This window comes from Artemia franciscana, chromosome 14, assembly GCF_032884065.1.
Source record: "Artemia franciscana chromosome 14, ASM3288406v1, whole genome shotgun sequence".
Lineage (NCBI taxonomy): Eukaryota > Metazoa > Arthropoda > Branchiopoda > Anostraca > Artemiidae > Artemia > Artemia franciscana.
The window spans coordinates 23,386,985-23,410,825 of record NC_088876.1 but is presented as its reverse complement, the minus strand read 5'-3'; the positions used below and the strand labels follow the sequence as shown (position 1 = coordinate 23,410,825).

Sequence of the window (23,841 nt, the reverse complement as noted above, 5' to 3'; positions counted from 1 at the left end):
AGCATATAGGATATTAAGGTGGTTTATGGGCAGGAGTTCTACTCTAAGCTGAATTTACCAGCTGGATATTTGATTTTGTGGAGGTAGCTCAGGGCTAACTGCCTGCCAATTAGTGCAAGATTTATAAAATATTCTAAAGAAAGATGTTCCAATGGAGACAGATATACTTGTCCGCTTTGCAGAGTTAAAGGGGATTATTTAGTGCATTGCTTAAGCCTATGATAAGGTAAGGGATGTTTGGAAATAATGAGTTGATACTTCCAGGTGTCTTAAATATTACGTCACATTAGTTTATTAGTATAATAGCAAGGTATCTGGAAATTTCATGAAAAAAAAAAGTTTAAGTAATGTAATATTTTATTTATGTATTTTTCCAAGTGTTAAGTGTTCTTTTCAATGACCGTGTTTTTAAGTATTAAGTACTTAAAATTATTAGGTTATTATTATTATTATTATTATTATTATTATTATTAATATTATTATTATTATTAGGTTAATATAGCGTTTCATTTAAGTGTTTTATGAGGATCGCTGATCTAAGTTTATATTATTTGTGCCTTTCGTTTATGTTATTGTATTGTGTTCATGGCCGTATATTTGGCTTTAAAATACACTTATCTTATATTTCTTATATTGATCCTATTTGTTATTAATTTTAAAAAAATGAAGACCTACAATAGCAAACTCATACCAAAGGAAAATATCAAGAGAAACTAATACAACTTTCATAAACAGTCTCAAATAACGGAGGTACAGAACACAAATACTTTTACTTCTGACCTTCTGATCCAGGCGCTGAGCCAAAACTGTACCTAGGGTTCGTTGTGCCCGGGGAAAAATTAATCACAGCTCCCTCCTCCCTCTCCACTCAAATATAAGCAAAAAGGCCAAATCAAAGTGAAAAACGTGACCAAAGTGGCCAATCCCCCAGCCACGGCGTCCTCCTCAGCTGCAAAGCCCCAGAAAGCTGACCCGTCCCCCGGCCTTAAACAGCTCTGTGTTCAATCCCCAGAAAGTTGGGACAAGCACTAAAATTTACAAATTAATTTACAAATCAAAGATAAGGGAAATCAACTGTAAAGGGAAACTATGAAGGGAAAATAAACGGTACCTATCGGTTATATAATAGACACTATACAATTTCGATCGCAAATGATGCGAGCATGACAAAAGAAACTGGTAAATCAACTTATTTACACCACACAATTAGCTTTAATTTGACTGCAAAATAAATTGTAGCTATATTTTATTTAAGTATTTAGTTTCTATTTTGGTTTGGTTTATGCAAACAAATTTGGGCTATATATTTGCGTATTAGGGGGGCTGGGGGTAAAGCATAGCATATATTAAATAGAGCAATGGTTAGTTTACGTATTCAATATATGCTATTCTTTACCTCCACCCTCCCCCCCCCAATGTGCAAATATATAGCCCAAATTCGTTTTTAAACTAATATATATTCATCATATTTTGTTTCATTTCATTAGCATTAATCGAACTTCACTTCCCGAGTGTCTACTATATAACCGATAAGTACCAAATAAACTATGAAGCAGAACTATAAACTTTACACAATACAATATAGACAACAGAAAAACATTTACTACAAAACAAGAATACTTACAAAATCGTCATAAGCGTCTTTAATGGCAGTGATTGCAAGTACGCCTATAAGTGGAATGGCAGTAGTTACTGGGGTCAGGGACGAAATAACAGGAACCATTTGTAGAAATAGTAGACATAGAAAGTAAAAGTTGGCCAACCGCTGAAACTGCTCGATCAAGTTGATTGGTAAAAACTTCAACAAAGTATACTTAGAAGTTTTAATATGGTTGTTCTGAAAAATAAAAAATGGATACTTTCCACCATTAGTTAGCAACTACTATCATATAATCAAATTAGTTTGGTTCCTCTATCCTCTATATGTGTATATATTATATGTAATACTACTTTTTTGTACTTCAGCTGCGGTACTTTTTACTTAACTTAAACAGACCACCCCATTTAGAAATTGCTGCCGGAGCGGTGTTAATAAGCCGTCTTGGCTAAGGGGCTGGCGCGCTGGTTTGAGAATTCTCTGTTTAAGGGGCATGGGTTCGATCCCTGTCACAGCCAGTTATTTTAAATTTGGACGGGGGACAGTGGCTTGACTCTGTAAGCTCAGCCAGAGTCGAACCAGCTCTAAATGGGACCCTGGAAAAATCTGGGGAAGGTAAGCAGGAAGGGTGTGCAAAAGCACAGGATGGCTGGCCCCCCACCCCACATTACACCTCCTGGCTGAAGGGTCACAAAACAGAGATCGGCACCACCCGTTTGGACCTTAAGGTTCTAGTGCCGTCATACTTCACTTACTTTTTATCTAGTGAGGAAACATATATCTTCAGACTTGTTAAAAAAATGATTTAACAGAATTATAATTTGTAATCATGAAAGCATGTTGTTCAAAATTTCATAAAGAGCCTGAAACACCTCAACCATGACACTAAATCAAAATAAAAATACATCAATATTACTGTCGTTGAAAATCCTAATCAGGAGATTAGCAACCACCCCCCCCCACCTTTTAACACCGATTTTTTTTCTTATGTTATCATGTACCCTTTTTAGTTAGCGCTTTAAGTAAATTCGCATTAATAAATTGCGCCACAATAAGAGCCATTTCCAGCAGCAAAATATCACTTTTAGCTGAACCGGAATTTAAAGGCCAAAGAGAGTATATTATGAGATAGCCAATCACTTTGTCAGGGTCTATTCTATCACCAATTGGAGATTTACAACTCTATCCATCATGGAAACCAAGAAAAACCGCAATTATTGAGAACACATCTCCTTATTTTTCTTATTTCATAGAGGTAATTGTACCTAGCCAAGGTCGTACAACAGCATGATAGGGAACATTTGAACGGAAATTAAAAAGTTTTAGTCATTTTTTCAGTTATGGAAGAGATCGCTCCGCAAAAAAAGCGCCCGTTTCTACTAAAATAATATTTTTTTTACCCAAACAGGGCAGAATGACTGCGAATGAAAAACTCAGATAGGCAGTCTGTTTTTCTCATCAATAACCCTTAACTAGGGATTTACAATGCCCCATTTTTAAAACTCTCACCTCACCCCCCAGTGGCGTTACGAGAATTTAGAGAAGGGAGGGGAAAATCAATTTTTCAATACTTAGGGGGGATTTTCCGTTTTTCAGTAATAGATACTAAAATAAAGTATTGTTTAACGAAAATAACCCCCAAAAAAGTATTTTTCAAAGTCCACTCCTAATTGGCGCCATTACGACCCCATATTAAAAATGCAGCTTTCTGGCAGTTGAAACCATTGACTAATGCTATTTAAAAAAAAAATACACTGTGTGCTCTTCTAGAGCTAAAGGTTATCGTTCCGGCCGATAATACAAAAAAAAAAAAAAAAAAATAAAAATCCGTTTTGACCCTCGATGGAACCAAATTTTAGATTTAGTTTTTTTACTTTTAAGATTTCTTTAGAAAATATGGATATCATTGTAGTATCTTTCGAGTTTTTTAGCTGTAACCTAGGAGAGTGAACAGTAGATCTTTTTCCCAGCCAGTCCGTAGCGAATGGATTTTCATAAAAAACTTCAGTAGGGCTCTTTTGATTGGAAATCAAAGTTGACTACCATTTTGCCACACATGTTCCACCACTCTCATTGTAATACTCACATGTAGTACTGAGGATGCGCAGATCCTCAGTATTACTATTTTGGTCATTTGTCTCAAACTTAAACCCCCTTGTGTCTAATTTGACACCATCTGTTTCAAATTTGAACCAACGGTAGCGTGGAATTCTAGTTTTAGTCGTGAAAGACCGGCTTCCATTGGCGGTCAATGACACTGCGACTAAAGGCATAAGAGAACATAATCACCTTCAATAGCTTTACGTCGTTGAGAAACGCCTCTGATTAGTTGGAATTGATGTCACACGATCCCTTTCACCCAATCAAAGGCTCTTCCACGCTACTGTTGGTCGAAATTTGAGATAGATGGTACAGTTTCAAATACCCACCTTATAACGCATGTACTCTGACAGCGCGCAAGCGTACTACTCCAAAACAGTTAGAATAAGAGCTTACGTATTCAAAATGGCCGTGATGCAATTGGAACACGTTCACCACCCTACAAATAGTACTGTAGAACCGGGTAACTTTGAACTAAAAATCGTGAAAAATCAAGGTTATTTTGTGATTATTTTTTTGAAACTAGTATCTACTCAAAACTATTTTTGGCGTTCGGAGAATACATCATTTTGCGTAAAATGGTAACTGGCCCAAACTACCGGTCTTCACGTTTTGAAATCTACGTCAATCCTAAAATAGCTCTCAAAGTTACCTCATGGGGTGTTTAACATAGGATACTAAAAAGTTTGACGGGTAACACTGAACAGGAGTTGGAGGAGTTTGAAGTCATATGGCATCAAACTTACTTTAGGCATACTTGAAGTAAAAAAAAAACTCGTCTATTGAGAGAAATACAATATTACTTCTAAAACAAAAAGGCGAAGAAAAGGTCAAATTAGTGAAGTATCAGATGACCAAAGTCATGATCAAACAAAAATTTTGTGCTGTGATTGAGCCAAGAGGCCTGAAGCCTCTACCTGGTCGGGACGGATGGATGCTGAGTCTTTCACCCTGGGAAAATAGAAGCGTCCATCCCTGTTTTTTTTTCGCAGGCATATCACGTTCAGCAAGTCTCCAGAAGAAGGAGACCTACCTCCAAGACTATAAAATAATTAGAAGTGCGACCCATGGAGAACTTTGCATTAAAGCAAGATCCCTCCACGGTTTTTGATGGATAATTTGAGTCCGTTTTGGCTGCATCTTGCTTGACAGAGTAGAAGGGCCAGAACTCATCGACTCATCAACTTCCATTTCAGACTCACTCTCCCATCCGGACGCGTCAGTCATGTCAGACTCACAGCTTGAATCTTCTGCATTGATGCTTATCGCCGATGTGATACTAAGACGCTTGCACGTGATATTTCTAACAGATTTGTCAAATATGCGGGCTTGCAGGACATCCACCAAAACTTTGCTGACGTTTTCCACAGCCTCTTGTCGAGTTTGCTCGGCGAAAAGTGGATGGTCTTGGATGACTGGAAAGTGATAGGCATTTGGAAAAGCCATTCTTTAGATTTTCCTTACCATTTGATGCCAGACTCTCCAGGAGTTGCTTCAGATGCTGGGGGAATTTGTCTTTTCTAAGTGCTTTTTTATTTGGGTAATCTATTTTTTAATCATCAATCATCTTCTTTCACGCTCTTTTCACTGGAGTAACGTCAAGCGGTTGTAGTATATGTTCAATCTGGTAGAAGGCATACAAAGCGAATGGTGTTTTCTCTACAGGCTTTCAATACTTTAGCAGAAAAGTGGGAAGAGAGGTTTTCACCCAACACAACTTTCATCCTTGCTCTTTTCTTTTGGTGGAGGAGTGCCAGTGACATAAATCACTCTTACAAAGTTTCACTCTCAAACAATCCTGACTTAGATACAGCATACCTAGATCCTTTAGGACCTCCTGAACGTCAAGTGCTAAAAACAACTTTAGCTTTAAAGCACACGAATGTGGAAGCAGTTCACCTTCTGCATTTCCACGTGTCACCAGGGGTATTGCTCCCTTTATTTCATTCATTATTCTGAAGAGGTATTTGGCACCTCTTTTCACAGTGCATTTCATTTTCCCAGGGTTGCCTGTTAAGCTAGTCTCATTGTAATTGTAAATATTCGACAAAGGCATATTTTGAATAGGCTCCTCTAAAGTGCCGTGGTACTTGTTCAACATGTCAGATGGAACAGAAGCTCTTTTTTGGATTAGTTTGCTACGGTTCTCAATCGAAGCTTTGAACGATGTCGATCTAGAAAGGAATTGATAAAGTCTTGTCCAGGTGTTTTGTTCTTAAAGCAATACACTGTTTTTCCAATTGGTTCAAAATAACTTTTGACTATGAATTTCAACTCGAAGCGATCAACAGGAAACCCCCCTACTAGGCACATGTAAGTGAATGAGAGACGATGACTGGTTCCTCAAGCCCTGTCATTACAGTTGGTCTTCCCGCCTTTTTATTGTGCTGCTTGTTCATTCGGTGAGAAAGAGTACCCAAAGGAACCCCGTGTTTCTCTGATGCCTATCTCATTGTTACATCTCCTTTCTTTATGTTTTCTAGAGTATTTTCCATCACTTATTCATCATAACTGGAAAACTTTCTTGCATTCACTGATTTCGTATATGTTTTGAGCATCTTCAAAACCGTCAATTGAGACTCAAATTAAAACGAATAAAAAACAAAACAAAAAAGACACACAAAACATTCCATAAGAATTTCCATTCAAAAGAATCCCGTCCATGATTTATACGACCATCGCTTCTCTACAAAGTATCCGAAAAAAAATCCGTTGAAGGCTTGTGGCCTTTACTACAGGCAATGGTATACCCTTGCCGCTGATAGAGCTAGTTCCAAGGATTAAATTGTTTGTCAATTGGTTTGTTTCTATATTGGGTGTCTTTAGAGGACTTGATTTGCCCTGTCTGGAAGTAATATTTAAAAAAAATATCATATTGTAAATATATCAAATTAAATTATAAAAGACCCAAATTAAATTGTCTTAAATTAACTTTTCTAATTTTCTGGGGGCAAATCGTAATTTTTATTTTTTATTTTTCGCATCTCGTAAGTAACTTCACAATCCTTTGTCTCTCCCATTGACCGTCAAATGACTTCCCCCAAACAAGAAATAAAAGTAGGTCAGAATCTATTAGCAAATGGTGATTTTTTTTAAAATAATAGTTGAAAAGAAGAACTCGATCTGTATCTTCTTGGGATCAATAGATTAAACAGGGTTTCCTAACGGTCTAAACGACCGAGTAAACTTTAATTCAATGCAAATTAAACAGTTGGCCAGAGCAGAGGAATGAGATCAATATTAAAGATAGACAAGGGTAACTTTGAACATATATTCAAAGATACCCCGGAAAACCAAATATTTGCGGATATCATTGAATATCGCTGCCAACTTGAATCTGTGGCATAAGAAAATGATTTAATCTAAAAATGATTAAACCTTCGGCTGTTCAGCTAAGAAAAATGTTAGATTGAAAGGACCTGTTTAGTTTATCTAAGTAAAAAAGGTTAACTTGCTTTTAGCCCTTTTTATGCTATTCTCCTAAATACGGTAAAATATGGCGCTGAATTTTTTTTCCGTTTTGTCTGTTTTCATAAGAAAAAGAATAGACATCAATTACTATTTAATATTAATTTTTTGTTTAAAAGATGTCATTTCTAGATTATTCTTTTTTTAAATAAGTAAACTAAAATCTACATAAAGATTTCTTCCGATTTAAATTTTTACCCCAAACTAATTTTCTTTTTGTCATTTTATAATTGCAATATTTTCTAATATAGGTATACTAAACTAAAGATAAGGTTATTCTGCCAATAATTTTTATCTCAGTCTAAAAGAGAAAATTTACAGTAAAAAAGAAAGAAAAAGAAAAATAAGAAACCAAAGAGTATGTGCAATTTATAAAAGTGAAATGACAAAAAATCACCAACACCATCTAACGTTTGGCGTCTCTTGGCACTTTCCTATTGCTTCGCGAATGAGCTTTCTTTATTATTTTTTTTTTTTTAGAAACTGAGTCAAGTGGTGGCGCAGTAGGTTTGACCTTACCTTGGTAATACGGGACCCAGAGATTGAACCCGGCAGTAGGGACACACTGCAGGGCCGACGCAGGGACCTTAGCAGCGAAGAAGCGTCGTTAATCTGAATACTTGTAACTTTCAGAAACTGAGAATACACACATTTTGCCGGTTATATTGATTGGATTAATTTTGCCTTATTATTACATTTAAAAAAATGCCAAGAAACGGCAAACGCTATATGGCGATTGTGATTTTCATCGACACAAGTGCCAGTTCTACTCTTCTGTATTACCCATACTCTTTGTAATAAACGACATACCGTATAACTAAACTGGGCATTAAAATGAGGATCACCAGCTCTTATCCGACGTTTATCTGAAAAAAGAAAAAGAATTGTTAATAATGCAGAATCAACTGCTTGGTGTTGGCCACGAATCGAGAATGTTTTAAGAGAACAACCCTATCAATATCCCATTTTCAAGAAATACATTCCTCTTTAGCAACAAAAAATAGTTTCTAAGTTTTCAGGGTCTTTGACCCTAGGTCCTTTGCCTACTGAAGTCTTCTAACTGGATAAATCCTAACCAATACCCCTGGTATCTTTAAAACCATAAAAGTAAGGTAAGTGCTTTCTCAGGATCCATTATATTCAAATGGAGGTTTACAATTCCACCTATGATGAAAACAAGAAAAAGCGTATTTTAAAAAGGTACCATTTCCTTTTTTTACTTTTTTCATAGTAGACGCCTTTTCTTTTTCGATTACTCGAAAAATCGGAGGCAGAATAGCAAAGATAGCGCAACATATTCGCTATGATTATAAGTCATATTAATATGCCGAGCCCATTGGCACCAACTTAAAAAAACAAAGAAGGCAGGGGGAAGGTAAAGAAGTTTTCAATTTTTAAAATTAGGTATGTTTAATGATCTAGGATGGGGGACTTTTCCATTTTTTCCCAATTAAAATACAAAATAGGAATTTTGTAAATCTAAGAACACTGCCATAAACCGTTTTAAGGGACCATGGTCATGTCGCTAGTGTCGCTCAACAGATTTAGAGAATATAAAATTTGTCAGACATCTGAGACTTGAGGACGCAAAAAAAAAAACATAAAAAAATTGTTTCAGCTTATGGTTTCCAGCAGAACAGGCTTAAACAAAGTAAAGAGTTATGGAAAATCAAAAAACAAAGAGTTTTTGGAAATCAAAGACGACCAAAGAGCCCGTCAGTGGCTTCGATTCGTATAAAGTGTGCTGTCAAAATCTAAGGGAGCAGCTTAATTGTCTATTTCCGTTTTGTCACTGACAGAATATCAAAAAAAGGGGCATTTTTTAATAAAAGAAAAAAAACTCCAAAAAAGTATTTCTGAAATTCTATGAAGGAATGCAGCCCCCTCCCCAACTGATACTCCTAAGAGCCGTCTTGGTTATGACATCGTCTCTTCCTCCCTAGTTGAGCCCTGAAGTACGAACCAAGCAAACCAGTAGGGAGTCAGTGATAAGAACAATCCTAAGACAATAGATTATTTTTTTCATTTATATTGATTAAATATACTGTATTCAATTTCCTGTCTATATGTATCAATATTTGTGTTTTTTATTGTTGTTTTTTTGTATACATGGTCATATTTTAGGCCTTGAGATACACTTCATCTTATCTTTATATATGTAACTGTAGAAAAACCCATTTATGAGAGCCCGTTCATTTGTATACAGAAATCCGCCAAATTTCTAAAACTAACTAACAAGCCCGACTAGTTCGTTACGTAGAGCACCCAACTTCCAAATCTTAGGATCATGGGCTCGAAATCTGTTTTCTCTGGCTTTGTTTTCGTTGATGAAAGTAAGATACTGATAATACTTTTTTTTGTAGAAGTCATAGCTCGAGTAAAAAATTAATATTAGACTATTTTAAGTGTGCAGATGGATAAAGAGTTGGAAAAAAGGGGACGGAGATTTCTTTTCACAAATTAATATCGACAAAGTCATAGCTTTGCTAAGTCAACCCTGCTTTACCTTACCGCGAGAGGATAGTGCTAAAACTTCAAGGAGTTTTGTTTGGGAGTGGGGCGACTTAGAATTTTGTAATGGTCATAACATTTATCCCTGATCCTCAGAAAAGAATACACGCTACGATTTTTCTAGGCCTATCGCCCGATAGGATTCGCTGCTAGCTGAACGATATTATATAACCTCTAATTGATGACCATGCCTTGTTCAAACCGTTCGTTACCATGAAAAAGTTCAGATTTATAACTAATGATTAGTCCATTACTTATTTGTACTAAAATCAACACAGAGCACCCAAACTTAACACAAGTAAAGAATCGATAACTTAATAGAGGTAAGTAATTAAAGTAGGTTTGCCAAACATCTTAAGCTCTAGCGAGAATTTAATTAGAGTTATATTTACACAGGCCCAAGTAATGCACGAACTAAAACTTTGTGAAAAAATTCGTGTCAAAAATTCTAGTGGAAATTCCATATTTGACACGCCAAAACCAATCGTCTGCAGAATGCGGATCTACGTTCAGTTTTGTTTTCAAACAGTTCAGGGTAACGAACTGTAGTAAGGAGCGACCCGGCTCAATAGTAAACGCAACTCTAAAAAACGGAATTTCGATTCTAAAAGATATATCAAAGGAATCGGATTTTTATGCTGATTTTAAATATATAAGTTTCATCAAATTTAGTCTTTTTGTCATTAAAAGTTACGAGCCTGAGAAAATTTGCCTTATTTTGGAAAATACGGGGTAACACCCCCTAAACGGCATAGGATCTTAACGAAAATCACACCATCGCATTCAGCAAATCAGAGAACCCTATAGAGAAAATTTCAAGGTCCAATCTACAAAAATGTGGAATTTCGTATTTTTTGCCAGAAGACAAATCACGGGTGCGTGTTTCTTTGTTTTTTTTTGTTGTTTTTTTTTCCCAGGGGTCATCGTATCGACCAAGTGGTCCTAGAGTGTTGCAAGAGGGTTCATTCTAACGGAAATGAAAAGTTCCAGTGCCCCTTTTAAGTGACCAAAAAAATTGGAGGGCACCTAGGCCCCCTCCCACGCTCATTTTTTCCCAAATTCAACGGATCAAAATTTTGAGATAGCCATTTTGTTCCGCATAGTCGAAAACCTTAATAACTATGTCTTTTGTGATGACTTATCCCCCACAGTCCCTGGGGGAGTGGCTTCAAGTTACAACTTTGACCAATGTTTACATACAGTAATGGTTACTGGGAAGTGTACCGACGTTATCAGGGGGATTTTTTTGGTTTGGGTGTGGGGTTCAGGGGAGTGGGCTATATGGGAGGATCTTTCCTTGGAGGAATATTTCATGGGGGAAGAGAAATTCAATGAAAAGGGCGCAGGGTTTTCTAGCATTACTATTAAAAAAAAACAATGAAAATATAAACATGTAAAAGTTTTTTCAATTGAAAGTAAGCAGAAGCATTAAAACTTAAAACGAACAGAGATTATTACGCATATGAGGGGTTCTAAAAACACTTTAGAAAAAAGAGCGAGGTATTTAGGAGGAGATAAATACTTCGCTCTTTATGCTAAAAATTTTTTAAGTAATTTCAACTATTTATTCTACGGCCTTTCTGATTCAGCGGTCATTCTTAAAGAATTGGGACAAAACAAGATTTAGTGTGAAGAGCGAGGTATTAACGAGGGGACCAACCCCCTCATATATATAATCAAAAATTAAAGAATATAAAAGTTTGTTACGTAAGTTAATTCTTAAGTTACGTATATTTTTTACTAATAAAAATGTCCGTTAAAAATTAGAAGATCTAGTTGACTTTTTAAGTAACCGAAAAATTAGAGGGCGACTAGGCCTCCTTCCCCACCCCTTATTTCTCAAAATCGTCTGATCAAAACTAAGAGAAAGCCATTCAGCCAAAAAAAGAATTAATATGCAAATTTCATTTTAATAATTTCTGTACGGAGAGCCAAAATCAGACATGCATTAATGCAAATAAACACGCATCCGTGATCTGCCTTCTGGCAAAAAATGCAAAATTCCACATTTTTGTAGATAGGAGCTCGAAACTTCTACAGTAGGGTTCTCTGATACACTGAATCTAATGGTGTGATTTTCGTTAAGATTCTATGACTTTTAGGGGGTGTTTCCCCCTATTTTCTAAAATAACGCAAAGTTTCTCAGGCTCGTAACTTTTGATGGGTAAGACTAAACTTGATGAAACTTATATATTTAAAACCAGCATTAAAATGCGATTCTTTCGATGTAGCTATTGGTATCAAAATTCCATTTTTTAGAGTTTTGGTTACTATTGAGCCGGGTCGCTCCTTACTACAGTTCGTTACCACGAACTGTTTGATATATCGGTTTAGTAAAATATTTTGTTAGATCATTTTTAATTAAATTTGAGTATACAGAATTTAGTGAGTATTCCCCTAAGTCCCTGTTCAAAGAAATATTATTATTTATTTTGAGATTAATTTCGATTGATTCTCGAACCACCTGTTTTATCCCCAAATCATTACTGATGAGTGAAGATTTTTCAAAAAGTATCGTGTGGGACGGATTATTAAATATATGCCAACCTAAAGCAGAATCAAAGGAGTTGTTGGAACTATTTGAAATTAATGCCTTGTCTATGTCTTTTTTTTTGCGGTTGTAACCGTTTTTCCAGATTCTGATGGGTCCTGCCGACATAGTAATTTCCACAATCACAGGGTATTTGATAGACCCTTCTTTGGCGAATAACTGGGGTCTTATCTTTACCGGAATTTAAGAAATTAATGATTTTAAAATTATTAGTAAAAACTACGTACAGATTATTTTTGTGCAAATATTTTTAAATTTTGTTGTGATCTTTGGGATATACGGAAGATAGACAATATTTGAGGGCTTATCAGTAGCCTCACATTGTGAAATATCTTCTTCGATTTTACAAGAATGTCTTTTTACTCTACGGTTAATTATTTTATTGACAAAAGGAATGGGGTATCCATTACAAAAAAAATATCTCTGATAAAGTTTATTTCTGCATTTATATACGAATCGGAGCAAATATTCAGGGCATGATCAATGAGGGAAGTTACAACTGCTCTTTTAACTTGTGGGGGGGGGGTTGATTTGAATTAAAGTGAAGATATCTATTGTTTTGTGTTGGCTTTCGATAGATAGTAAATTCCAGTTTATCAGCATTACGAATAATTAACACATCTAAAAACGGTAGTTTATTTTCAATTTCAACTTCTAGGATGAACTGCAAATTTCTGTCATAAGAGTTAAGATGATCTAAGAAGCCCCGAAGTTCAGCTTTCCCATAATTCCGAAGTAAAATTACGTCATCCATATAACGACCCCAATAGACGTGTTTAAAAAATAAGAATTTAATGCCCAATTTTCAAGGTTGTCGACATAAATATTTGCCAGTAGCCCGGATAAAGGTGCCCCCACGGGTAACCAATTTTTTTGTTGATAAAAAGAATCGCTATTTTCGTCATCCTTGAATATTTATAAGATGTGTCACGACGTACATTTTATCTAGCATATTGTTTGGACTTCAGTCAGCAAAGATGGTTCTCACGACTGAAAATGAATATATACAAAGACAGCATGATCTTTAAAAAGTTCCGATGCTTCTTGGTAAAGAGCTATTACGCAACAAGTTATAATAATAATCCTGTTATTTTTAAATGATCTACTTGACATAAATCTAACGTATCATCCGTTGGCTAGTCATATTATTTTTATTATGATGCCGGAATCAGATAGGTGTTAATCGTTTGGCCTCTTAAAAAGGAAAAATAAACTGTTAAGACATCTTTTGGCTTTTCCATAATTTGTTTATTTTCTTTAATGTAGTTTTGCCTTGAATTGATTGAAGTCTGTTTAGTTTTTGCTGAATGATATTGTAATCCTGGGTGTCTTTTTCTGAGTTAGTGTTTGAATAATGTACGTGTTTTCATCTCCTTGGTGTCAAGCAGCCTTCGTGGGGATTAGTGCCCTGTTAATATATTATTGAATAACTCTTGATCTGATATGTGAAAATAAAAAAAAAAAAATGGCTAAGCTAATAAATAGTCGTTCCAAAAATGAAAATAAGCAAGACAAAAAGGCATTAAATGAGACAAATAGCAAGCAATAAAGAACTATTAGGGTGATTATATTCCCTAAGCTATATTCAGCTTCGAGAATAGAAAAAACACGTTCAAAATAAAACTCTAAAAGGCTTAGATTGAGACTAAAAATAAAAAATAGAAAACCACAATAGAAAGCAAGGGGTAAAAGTAAGGAAAATTACAGGGCGGGAGGGGGGGGGAATCGGTCATTCGCTGATTCTTTTTCATAGTGGTTTCATCAGAATAGATTCGGAGGGAGTCATCCCTTTTTAAATAAACAGTTGTTGACCTGCCTCTGTTGCTACCATAAAAATAATTGAGACTTCAATTTGAATAGCCTCTTAGATCCGACACAAAATGTTTATCCATATCCAGCCTAATCAGTTTTTTTTTTACATCTTCGTTATCTTTCTTTCGTTCGGTCGTTATCCACCGGCCAGTTCAGCGAAACCTTAGTGAAGATTACAACAGAGCCGATATGGAAACGGGGAAGGTATGTTGCAAATTTAAGAAAGGGTACTAATGTGTTATAGCAACCACACTAAAGATTAATCCAAATGAAACATACCAAAATATTATGAAAATATAATAATTTAGCGTACTTGTGTATTATTCAGTAAGTGAATAAGTGAAGTTAGGTACCCCTTACCTAAGGGATACTTGTGTAATATTCATAACACACTCAATAAGTAAAGTTAGGCACTTAGGTACTTAGGGGTACTTGTGCATTATTCAGAACACACTCAATAAGTGAAGTTAGGTTCTTTCGTGAAACAAACTACGATGCAGGTACATTTTACGAGAAAATCCGGTTTCATAGCCACAAAGACAAAACTCAATTTAGTTTGCTACGCACAGTGATAGAAAATAGTGTCTGAACATAAATTTTGAAATGAAGATTTGGGATTTGCCAAAGACTGAAAAAGAGGCAATTATATTTTTCAAGGATAAGGGGTTGTTGCACACAACAAAACGGTGCGTCAATGGACACAACATGACTTTATTCCTTTACGAGAAGGAACATTTAGGTTAGGTTTACCTAATTAAAATGTTGGATACCTGCATCGTTGTTTGTTTCACGAAAAAACCTAACTCCACTTATTGAGTGTGTTCTGAATAATACGCAAGTACCTAATTTAGTAACAGAATCATGGAAACTACAACATCGAATTACGGAAAGCAGACCGCAAAGAATGCATTACATTAAATACCTAACCTAAGTAACCCTATATATTAAATATTTAATTAAACTATACCTGTATAGTAGTTTATCTAACTGAGACTAAGCTAATTACCTCCAACTGCAGACTGAGAAACTGTTTTTGCTCAAATCTAGAACTTGGGTGTGGTCGCTATGAGACGTTAGTACCTAAGAAAGGATTGGGAGCAGCTGACCCCCTATTAAGTATGGTGACTTTTGATCGCTTGAAGCTTATGAAGGTACTTGTAAAATATCCCGAACCCACTCAAGTATTTTAACCTGTATGATCTGAAAAAGAAACTACTAAGTTGGGTTGGGTATTTAACATAATGCATTCTGCGCGGCCTGCTTTCTATAATTCTCTGTTGTGGTTTCCATAATTTTGATTCTAAAGTATTATATTTTCAAAATATTTTAGTATATTTCATTGGGATTGACCCAACTTCGCTTCTTGGGTGGGGTCAAGAATCCTCGCTCCACCTAAGAAGTGAAGTACTTGTTAAATTTCCTGACTCAGGATATTTAACAAGTATCCTTATAAGTTGCAGTGGCACCACTGGGGAGACAGAGGGGCATGTCCCTCTAGATTAAAATAAAACACCTGTTTTGGGGTGTTCTCATTGGAACCACTTTTTCGCTATCTTCACTAAAAAGAGGACGTACCCCTCCCCCTAGACACTGAAAGTGCATTTAAACTTTCCTTTAAATTTTCTTGAATTGACGACACAGATGAGGTAGTGTTTTAACAAAAATAGTAGGTCCGGAAAAAGTCTTTCTTCTTTCTTTCTGTTTACTTTGAACACATGTCCTGTCATGATCATAGACGCATAAATTTATAATAGATTACAGAGATAATGTACTGAATAGTCCTGGGCTTGGTGATGCCCAGAGCAAAATTAATTACAGCGCCCCCTCCCGACTCAGATACAAGTAAAAAAGCCGAATCAAAGTGAAAAATTGGACCAAAGTGGGCAATTCCCCTGCCGCTTACCCCCTTAATCACAGCGTCCGTGGCAACTGCTCTGGTTTTCCTCTCCCCCCCCCTAAGAACAGCTCTGATCATGGGTTTTGGGAACTGTCTTTGCCACCAACAAAAGTACCTTAGAGTACTTAAAGCAGGCAAAACTGGGTTTTTTACGTCAGCCTCTCTACTAGGATTGCCAGTGGCTGCTTACCTGCCGCGTATTATAATGCTCTTCATATACTGTATTATCTTGCATCTATTCAGGTAATAAATCAATGGTCACAATTGATTCAATCAAACAGTTCGTGGTAACGAACTGTAGTAAGGAGCGACCCGGCTCAATAGTAAACTAAACTTTAAAAAACGGAATTTTGATGCTAAAATATACATCAAAAGAATCGGATTTTCATGCTGATTTTAAATATATAAGTTTCATCAAATTTAGTCCTTGTCATCAAAAGTTACGAGCCTGAGAAAATTTGCCTTATTTTGGAAAATAGGGAGAAACACCCCCTAAAAGTCATAGAATCTTAACGAAAATCACACCATCGCATTCGGCGTATCAGAGAACCCTACAGCAAAAATTTCAAGCTCCTATCCACAAAAATGTTGAATTTCGTATTTTTTGCCAGAAGAAAAATCTCGGGTGCGTGTTTATTTGTTTTTTTTTCCAGGGGTCATCGTACCGACCAAGTGGTCCTAGAATGTCACAAGAGGGCTCATTCTAACGAAAATGAAAAGTTCTAGTGCCCTTTTTAAGTGACCAAAATAATTGGAGGGCACCTAGGCCCCCTCCCACGTTCTTTTTTTCTCCAAAGTCAACGGATCAAAATTTTGAGATAGCCATTTCGTTCCGCATAGTCAAAAACCATAATAACTATGTCTTTGGGAATGACTTACTCCCCCACAGTCCCTGGGGGAGGGGCTGCAAGTTACAAACTTCGACCAGTGTTTACATATAATGATGGTTATTGGGAAGTGTGCAGAGGTTTTCAGGGGGATTTTTGGGTTTTGGGGGTAGGGTTGAGGGGAGGGGGCTATGTGGGAGGATCTTTCCTTGGTGAAATATGTCATGGGGGAACAGAAATTCAATAAAAAAAAACAATGAAAAAATAAACATGGAAAAGTTTTTTCAATTGAAAGTAAGGAGTAGCATTGAAACTTGAAACGAACAGAGATTATTACGCATATGAGGGGTTCTAAAAATACTTTAGCATTAAGAGCGAGGTATTTAGGAGGAGATAGATACCTAGCTCTTTATGCTATAGTATTTTTAGTAATTTCAACTATTTATTCTACGGCGGTCATTCTTAAAGAATTGGGACAAAACTTACGATTTAGTGTAAAGAGCGAGGTATTAACGAGGGTACAAAACCCCCTCATATACATAATAAAAATTTAAGAATATAAAAGTTTGTTACGTAAGTTAATTCTTAAATTACGTATATTTTTTACTAATAAAAACATTCGTTAAAAATTAAAATTTATAGTTGCCTTTTTATGTAACCGAAAAATTGCAGGGCAACTAGGCATCCTTCCCCACCCCATATTTCTCAAAATCGTCTGATCAAAACTAAGAGAAAGCCATTTAGCCAAAAAAGGAATTAATATGCAAATTTCATTTTAATAATTTATGTGTGGAGAGACAAAATCAAACATCCATTAATTCAAAAACGTTCAGAAATTACATAAAAAAAACTAGTTTTTTTTAACTGAAAGTAAGGAGCGACATTAAAACTTAAAACGAACAGAAATTACTCCGTATATGAAATGGGTATCCCTCCGCAATCCTTCGCTCTTTACGCTAAAATCTGACTCTTTGCCACAATTCTGCTTTTTAAAACAATTAAAAGCTTTAGCGTAAAGAGCGAAGGATTGCGGAGGGGACAACCCATTTCATATACGGAGTAATTTCTGTTCGTTTTAGTTTTAATGTCGCTCCTTACTTTCAGTTAAAAAAACTAGTTTTTTTTAAGTAATCTTAAGAAGAAGAAGCCTTGTCTTGCTGATTTTTGACATTTGTTTTATGCCATAATATTCAAAAAAGCGAAATATTGGAGACAGAGCTTCATATTTCTTATCAGAAACGAACAAACAAAAAATACTCAACAAGATAAACTAAAGCAAATAGCCTATTCTGAAAGCTTTATCTCCAATGGGAATATTTCTCCCACAATCAAGCTTCCGGGAGGTATGGACTTCTTTTTCTAGTTCATTCTGTTCATTTGACATCTATAAACATTGAGGATTGTTGCATTTAAAATAAAATTTCATGGTTTTTACGAGTGTTCCACGGTACTCTATAGTTTTTACCATTTCTTAGTACCAAATCGGATTGAACAAAGTTCTAAAAACACCAATGACTTAGAGCTATCGAAAGGATGTTTACATAGCAGCCCGGGCCCAGAGGCCGAACTGACGCATTGTGATTTATCATCCCTAATAATATGGTATATGAACCTATAACAAATAACAATTAATATAGACTGTATAATAGACACAAAGTTGTTACTGTTTTGCATAATGCTCTAGCGATTAGGGTGGAATTCAGTGGATTCTTTATGGGAAGAGACCTCAGAAACTATAATTTATATAAACTATAATTAATCTCTCTCTCTCTCTCTCTCTCTCTCTCTCTCTCTCTCTCTCTCTCTCTCTCTCTATCCATGCTTGTGTTTCTGACTGCGTGTTTGCCTGTCTCTGTCTTTATGTGTTTGTGGGTCTGACTTTGTGTATTTTTGTGTGTGTCTGACTGTGTATTTGCTTGTGTTTTTGTCTCTCTATCTAGACCTGTGTGCTTGACTGTGAGTTTTCCTGTCTCTGTGTCTGTTTGTGTGTGCTTGTGTATCTGAATCTTTATTTGTTTGTGTGCTCTCTCTCTCTCTCTCTCTCTCTCTCTCTCTCTCTCTCTCTCTCTCTCTCTCCCTCTCTCTCTCTCTCTCTCTCTCTCTCTCTCTCTCTCTCTCTCTCTCTCTCTCTCTCTCTCTCTCTCTCTCTCTCTCTCTCTCTCTCTCTCTCTCTCTCTCTCTCTCTCTCTCTCTCTCTCTCTCTCTCTCTCTCTCTCTCTCTCTCTCTCTCTCTCTCTCTCTCTCTCTCTCCACATCCGTGTGCCTGACTGTGAGGTTGGCTGTCTCTGTGTCTGTCTTTGACTTTGTGTGTTTGTATGTGTTTATGTCTATCTCTCTCCATGTCTGTGTATCTGACTGTGGGTTTACATATCTCTATGTCTGTCTTTATGAGTTTGTGTCCCCTCCCCCAAAAAAAATTACAAGTTCCAAAACAATTAGGAGGGTTGGAGGGGGTATTAGGGCCATGGAGGGGAGTCACTATGGTATGCAAATACACTGAATAATGCCAAAAAGATGCCTGAAAACAAATCACTGATAGCATTTACCAAAATACCAACTCCAATTGAGAAATCGACGCCACAATTAACTTGTTACGAAACAGTGACGCTTAACACCAGTTGGCTAGCGTTCCAGAAACAATGCATTGATTGCCTAGAATGTAATTCTGAGAACATGAGTCATCAATGATTGGTTGGCTCAGTCGAATAACGAATCGTTCTTTTACCACAGGATATCATGGGCTTCATGTTCGATTCACACATGAGACATAAATTACACAAAATCAATGGAAAACTACTTAGAAGCTAAAAATGTATCGTTGTAAAAGAAAATTTGTCACCATTTATAACTGTAGTTAACTTTAACACCATCTATAAGTTTGGGTATGTAGATGAGAGCATTGGGGGAATCCTAATTCTGTGAGATCTTTAAAAAAGTGTCGGTACCGGGGATTAAGGGGGCTAGACGCTGCTTGTATCAATTGACCCGATACTATTATCCTGAAGCTGAGAATGGATATAGAGGGAAAGGCCAAAGCTAGAAATACTGCCACTTTAGCCCATTTTTAGGTCTTTCTCTTTTTCGGCGCATATTTTATAGCACTTCCACTCCTACCCTAGAAGACAGTAACAAAATGTGTCGGTGGGGAAAGAAAAATGTCGCCATCTATAGCTGTACTTAACAATACCCCATCTATGATTTTGGTTATGTAGATGACAGCATTGGGGGAATCTTCATTCTGTGTAGTCTTTAAAAGTGCCGGTACTGGGGGGTCGAAGGCGGTAGTGGCCACTTGTACCAATTGACCCCATACTACTCAGGTCCTCACATTAATAGAAAATCGAAAGAACATTTTTTGATCATAACAGGCTCAAAACTATTGGTCTAAAATGGACTTGGTGCTTATGTATTAAACCGCCAACATTCAAATTTACACTGTGTAAAAACTTAAGGACAAACCGGTTTTATCTGTCTGTATTGAGAAACAATTAGCTTATCCTCAGTTAAAACAAATAGCGGGTGACAGAATACATTGGAATCATATAATTTGGGTTGTATATTTGTACATCAGCGGGAGGGGCTAGGATATCCCCCCTCTCCCAATATGTAAATATATATAACAAATATGTTTCGAAAGTATTATACTTCCATCATGTTTTGGCATTTTTCATTATAATTAACCTAGGTCTACTTATTGAGCGTTGGCGGTATAATACATGAGAACCATGGACTTTTTTTGCGTTTTATCTTTCCCTTTTAGAATGACTGCTCTGAAACGTAATTCATATGAAAATGTAAGGTAAAGTGAGGCATGAATGTGAAACAAAAATATTGTCATATAAGAATGTGGCTATTTTCTTACCAGGGAGGATATCGACGTCCTGGACTGAAACTTTTTTTCCCTCTTTCCTTTTCGTCAATTTTCTCCATGACGTTCCACAAAACAACTGAACCTTTGTACAGCTAGTCTTGAACCAGGATTTTTTATCCGTTTCAACTGGTATTTCACTAGTATCAGGTAAGCCACACTCTACTTCAGGATCCAGATGATCAAACATTGGTGAGGAAAACGGAAGGGGAGAGGATGGATTAGAAACATCCCGTCACTTTTAGTTCGTCGGTATCGTTTTCGAGTCAAATCAGCATTTAAATTGCGAAAAAGTTTCTCTCTTCTGTTACCAAAAACATCATCCTTGTCTTTTAGCGTTTTTTGATTCTCGGTATCCGAGTTGAACGAGTTTTTCAAATCGAACAATTCCAACTCAAATTCATCTTCGTCTCTATTCATGCTAAAGTAACGAAAATATGCCCCTATACCATTCAATTAGGTACGGTACGAAGAATTTTATTTTAGAACGGTAGGCAAATAACATTTTTTGTTTTGGAAAACTTAATTATATGAAAATAAATAAAAAATATTCAAAAAAATCACAAAATTTCAAACTTTTGGAACAAAAAAAAGGCACAAAGGCCGTTCGTTTACGCATGGCCTTCTTTCAACAAATATACTTTATTCACTAAGGGTTAAGTGAACTATTTTTACTAGATTCTTTTATTTTAAAGGTTCCGTCTTGACTACGTACATTATGTTTTAACTAAAACAGTTTCATATCGAAAATTAACAAATTTAGAGATATTGAAAAAGAGGATATCTTTAACTAATAGATGTCCTAGCCTCCTTCCACAGCCATTTAGTAACCTTCTAACCAATCCATTAAAATTAATCAGAATTTAAAGCGAAGTGTTTGTCACCTAACCTACTACTACGGCATATTTTTTAAATCATTTACATGTTTCGGGGTGACATAGAGACATACAGTTTTCAACCATCCACCTTATTTGCGTTAATTTGCGTTTGCGAATTAAAGGATTTGTGTTAATGCCATAACAGCTCAACATGAAAAAATTTACATTTACAAGGAGAGTTCAGGTTCTGTTGTTCTCGAAACTTCCCAATTCTTCCCATTTCTTTGATGAGTTTCCAGTAATTTGCTCTTTTTCGCTGTCTTGAAAAAAATTCCTCTTCTACCCCTTCCCGAAAGGCAGGACAACCTGCAACTCTTGTTCTTTGTTTGACAAAACTAATTTGTGATAAACATTCCAATTCTGGTGGAAGTGTGATGATAAGATAAAGATAATGCTACTAGATTCCTTGGTTTATACTATTTGCAAATACTATGGTCACTTTACGGACAATTTACCTCCCCCTCCCTCATGATGGTCCCAGACACTTATGATAGATAACTTCGAAGACCACACTGCCTTTCCATGACGAAACCTTTTTATTGACAGTGAACAGATATAAAATTTAACTGGATATTTCGGACGCATATACAGTGTTCATCATCAGCAGTAGAGTTTTACTGCTGATGATGAACACTGTATATGTGTTCGAAATATCCAGTTAAATTTTATATCTGTTCACTGTCAATAAAAAGGTTTCATCCCTATTTTGAACTGTTTTACTTTCGATACTTATGATATTATAATGATGATAGACAAAGATAATGCTACTAGATTCCTTAGTTTATACTATTTGTAAATACTATGGTCACTTTACCTCCCCCTCCCTCATGATGGTCCCAGATACATATGATATTATAAAAAAGTTAAAAGAAAACACATAACAATGAAATGCTTGATTTATAATATGCAGGATGTTTCTATTAGATGGATTATCATATTTCCTTACATTGTTATCTAAATTATTTAAAACAATATTTTTAATCAATATTGCAATGCATTAAACGAAACTAAATTTTATAAAGTTGAGACAAAAAAACCGTTTTAATAAAGAGCCTATGACGTATTCATCGGATTGAATTAACGGAACAATGTGTTCTTAGGGCTACATATATAAGCCGTTGCGGGAGGGGGGACTTTCCGAAAAGTTACCATAATAGTTGAAAAGAGAACAAAATCAGAAATTTAATGGTAGTATTTTTATGTGTTTACCACATTTTCTTCAGAAGTTACCAGCCCCTAAATATTTACTACAAGTCACACTTCCTAAAATATAATTTTGAACTGCCACAACAGCTTTAAAAAAACACCACTTTAAGGAAAAATGGCTAAATTTACCCACAGACATTAGGTTTTATCTCAACAACCTAAACTGGATATTGGTGTTTAAGCTGAGTATAGAATTTAGGCAATTTTGTTAAAAATTAATTTTAGTTAAAGTTTTAAAACCTAAAAATACATTCAGTTTTCATCCCGTACCTCAAAGACGTGCTTATGGATCACCCGCTTGCTGTGAAAGTGCTAGGGAAATATTTTGACAGTATTTCTTCACTCAAACTATTTACCTTAATCAAAGGTTAAGGCAGTTCTAATGTCAAAAAAACACAATTTCTAAAATACTGAATTCACTTTAGCTGTTCAAAAAACACAAGTTTAGCAAAGAAATTCCGTCACAGACAATAGTTTTATCTCAACAAACTAAGTGAATACTGATAGCATCCGTGAATTTTGCATTACGTAAATCCAACAACATATCTTCAGATAATAGCTTTTATCATTTATTCTATCAGACAAACCTGCACCGTGCTTTAACTAGGAAAAAAGCGGAAATACTAATTTCGAAAATATTGCAATTTGGTTCAAAGGGAATTACATCAAGTTTTTTGGGCGGTTTCAAATTTTTCATTTTTATTTTACCGAGTACTGATGCACTTAATGACCCGCAAGCTAAACCAGATGTAGACAGGCTTGCCAAACATTTCTTAATAATGAACAGGCTAAAACAATTTCAGATTTAAAAATGAGCCGAATTATAGACTCCAATCGTAGAGAAATAGCAAGCAATGGTGTCATTTACGGAAATATAAGTGGCAAGTGAGTGGGGGGGGGCTGGTTGTAAAAACTAGACAACATATAGTCAAAAAAATTAACTATAAGTAGACGTCAAGTATAATAACAAAATAAAGATCAACAACGGGGTTTCGTAAGGCCAACAAAAATACCGGACGAAAAAGGACGAATATTTCGTCTTAAACTTCTCATTTACATGTCCGATGTTTAACAAGAGAATTATTTTTGTTAGTAGGAAAAATTGGTGAATGTCTTGCTTTAAGAG

At 35.8% G+C, this 23,841-nt stretch overlaps 1 protein-coding gene across 1 annotated transcript in view; it reads right to left on the bottom strand.

Annotated features, from left to right (window-relative positions):
• LOC136035471 (phospholipid-transporting ATPase ID-like) overlaps positions 1-23,381 on the bottom strand; it is a gene marked incomplete in the record, with an annotated part of 145,321 nt that extends 121,940 nt beyond the window's left edge. Inside the window, 4 exon segments of the mRNA XM_065717286.1 lie at positions 1,625-1,837; positions 7,976-8,031; positions 20,626-21,074; positions 22,986-23,381. Coding sequence (XP_065573358.1) covers positions 1,625-1,837; positions 7,976-8,031; positions 20,626-20,821 — 465 coding nt within the window.
• Positions 23,382-23,841: the final 460 nt, after the last annotated feature.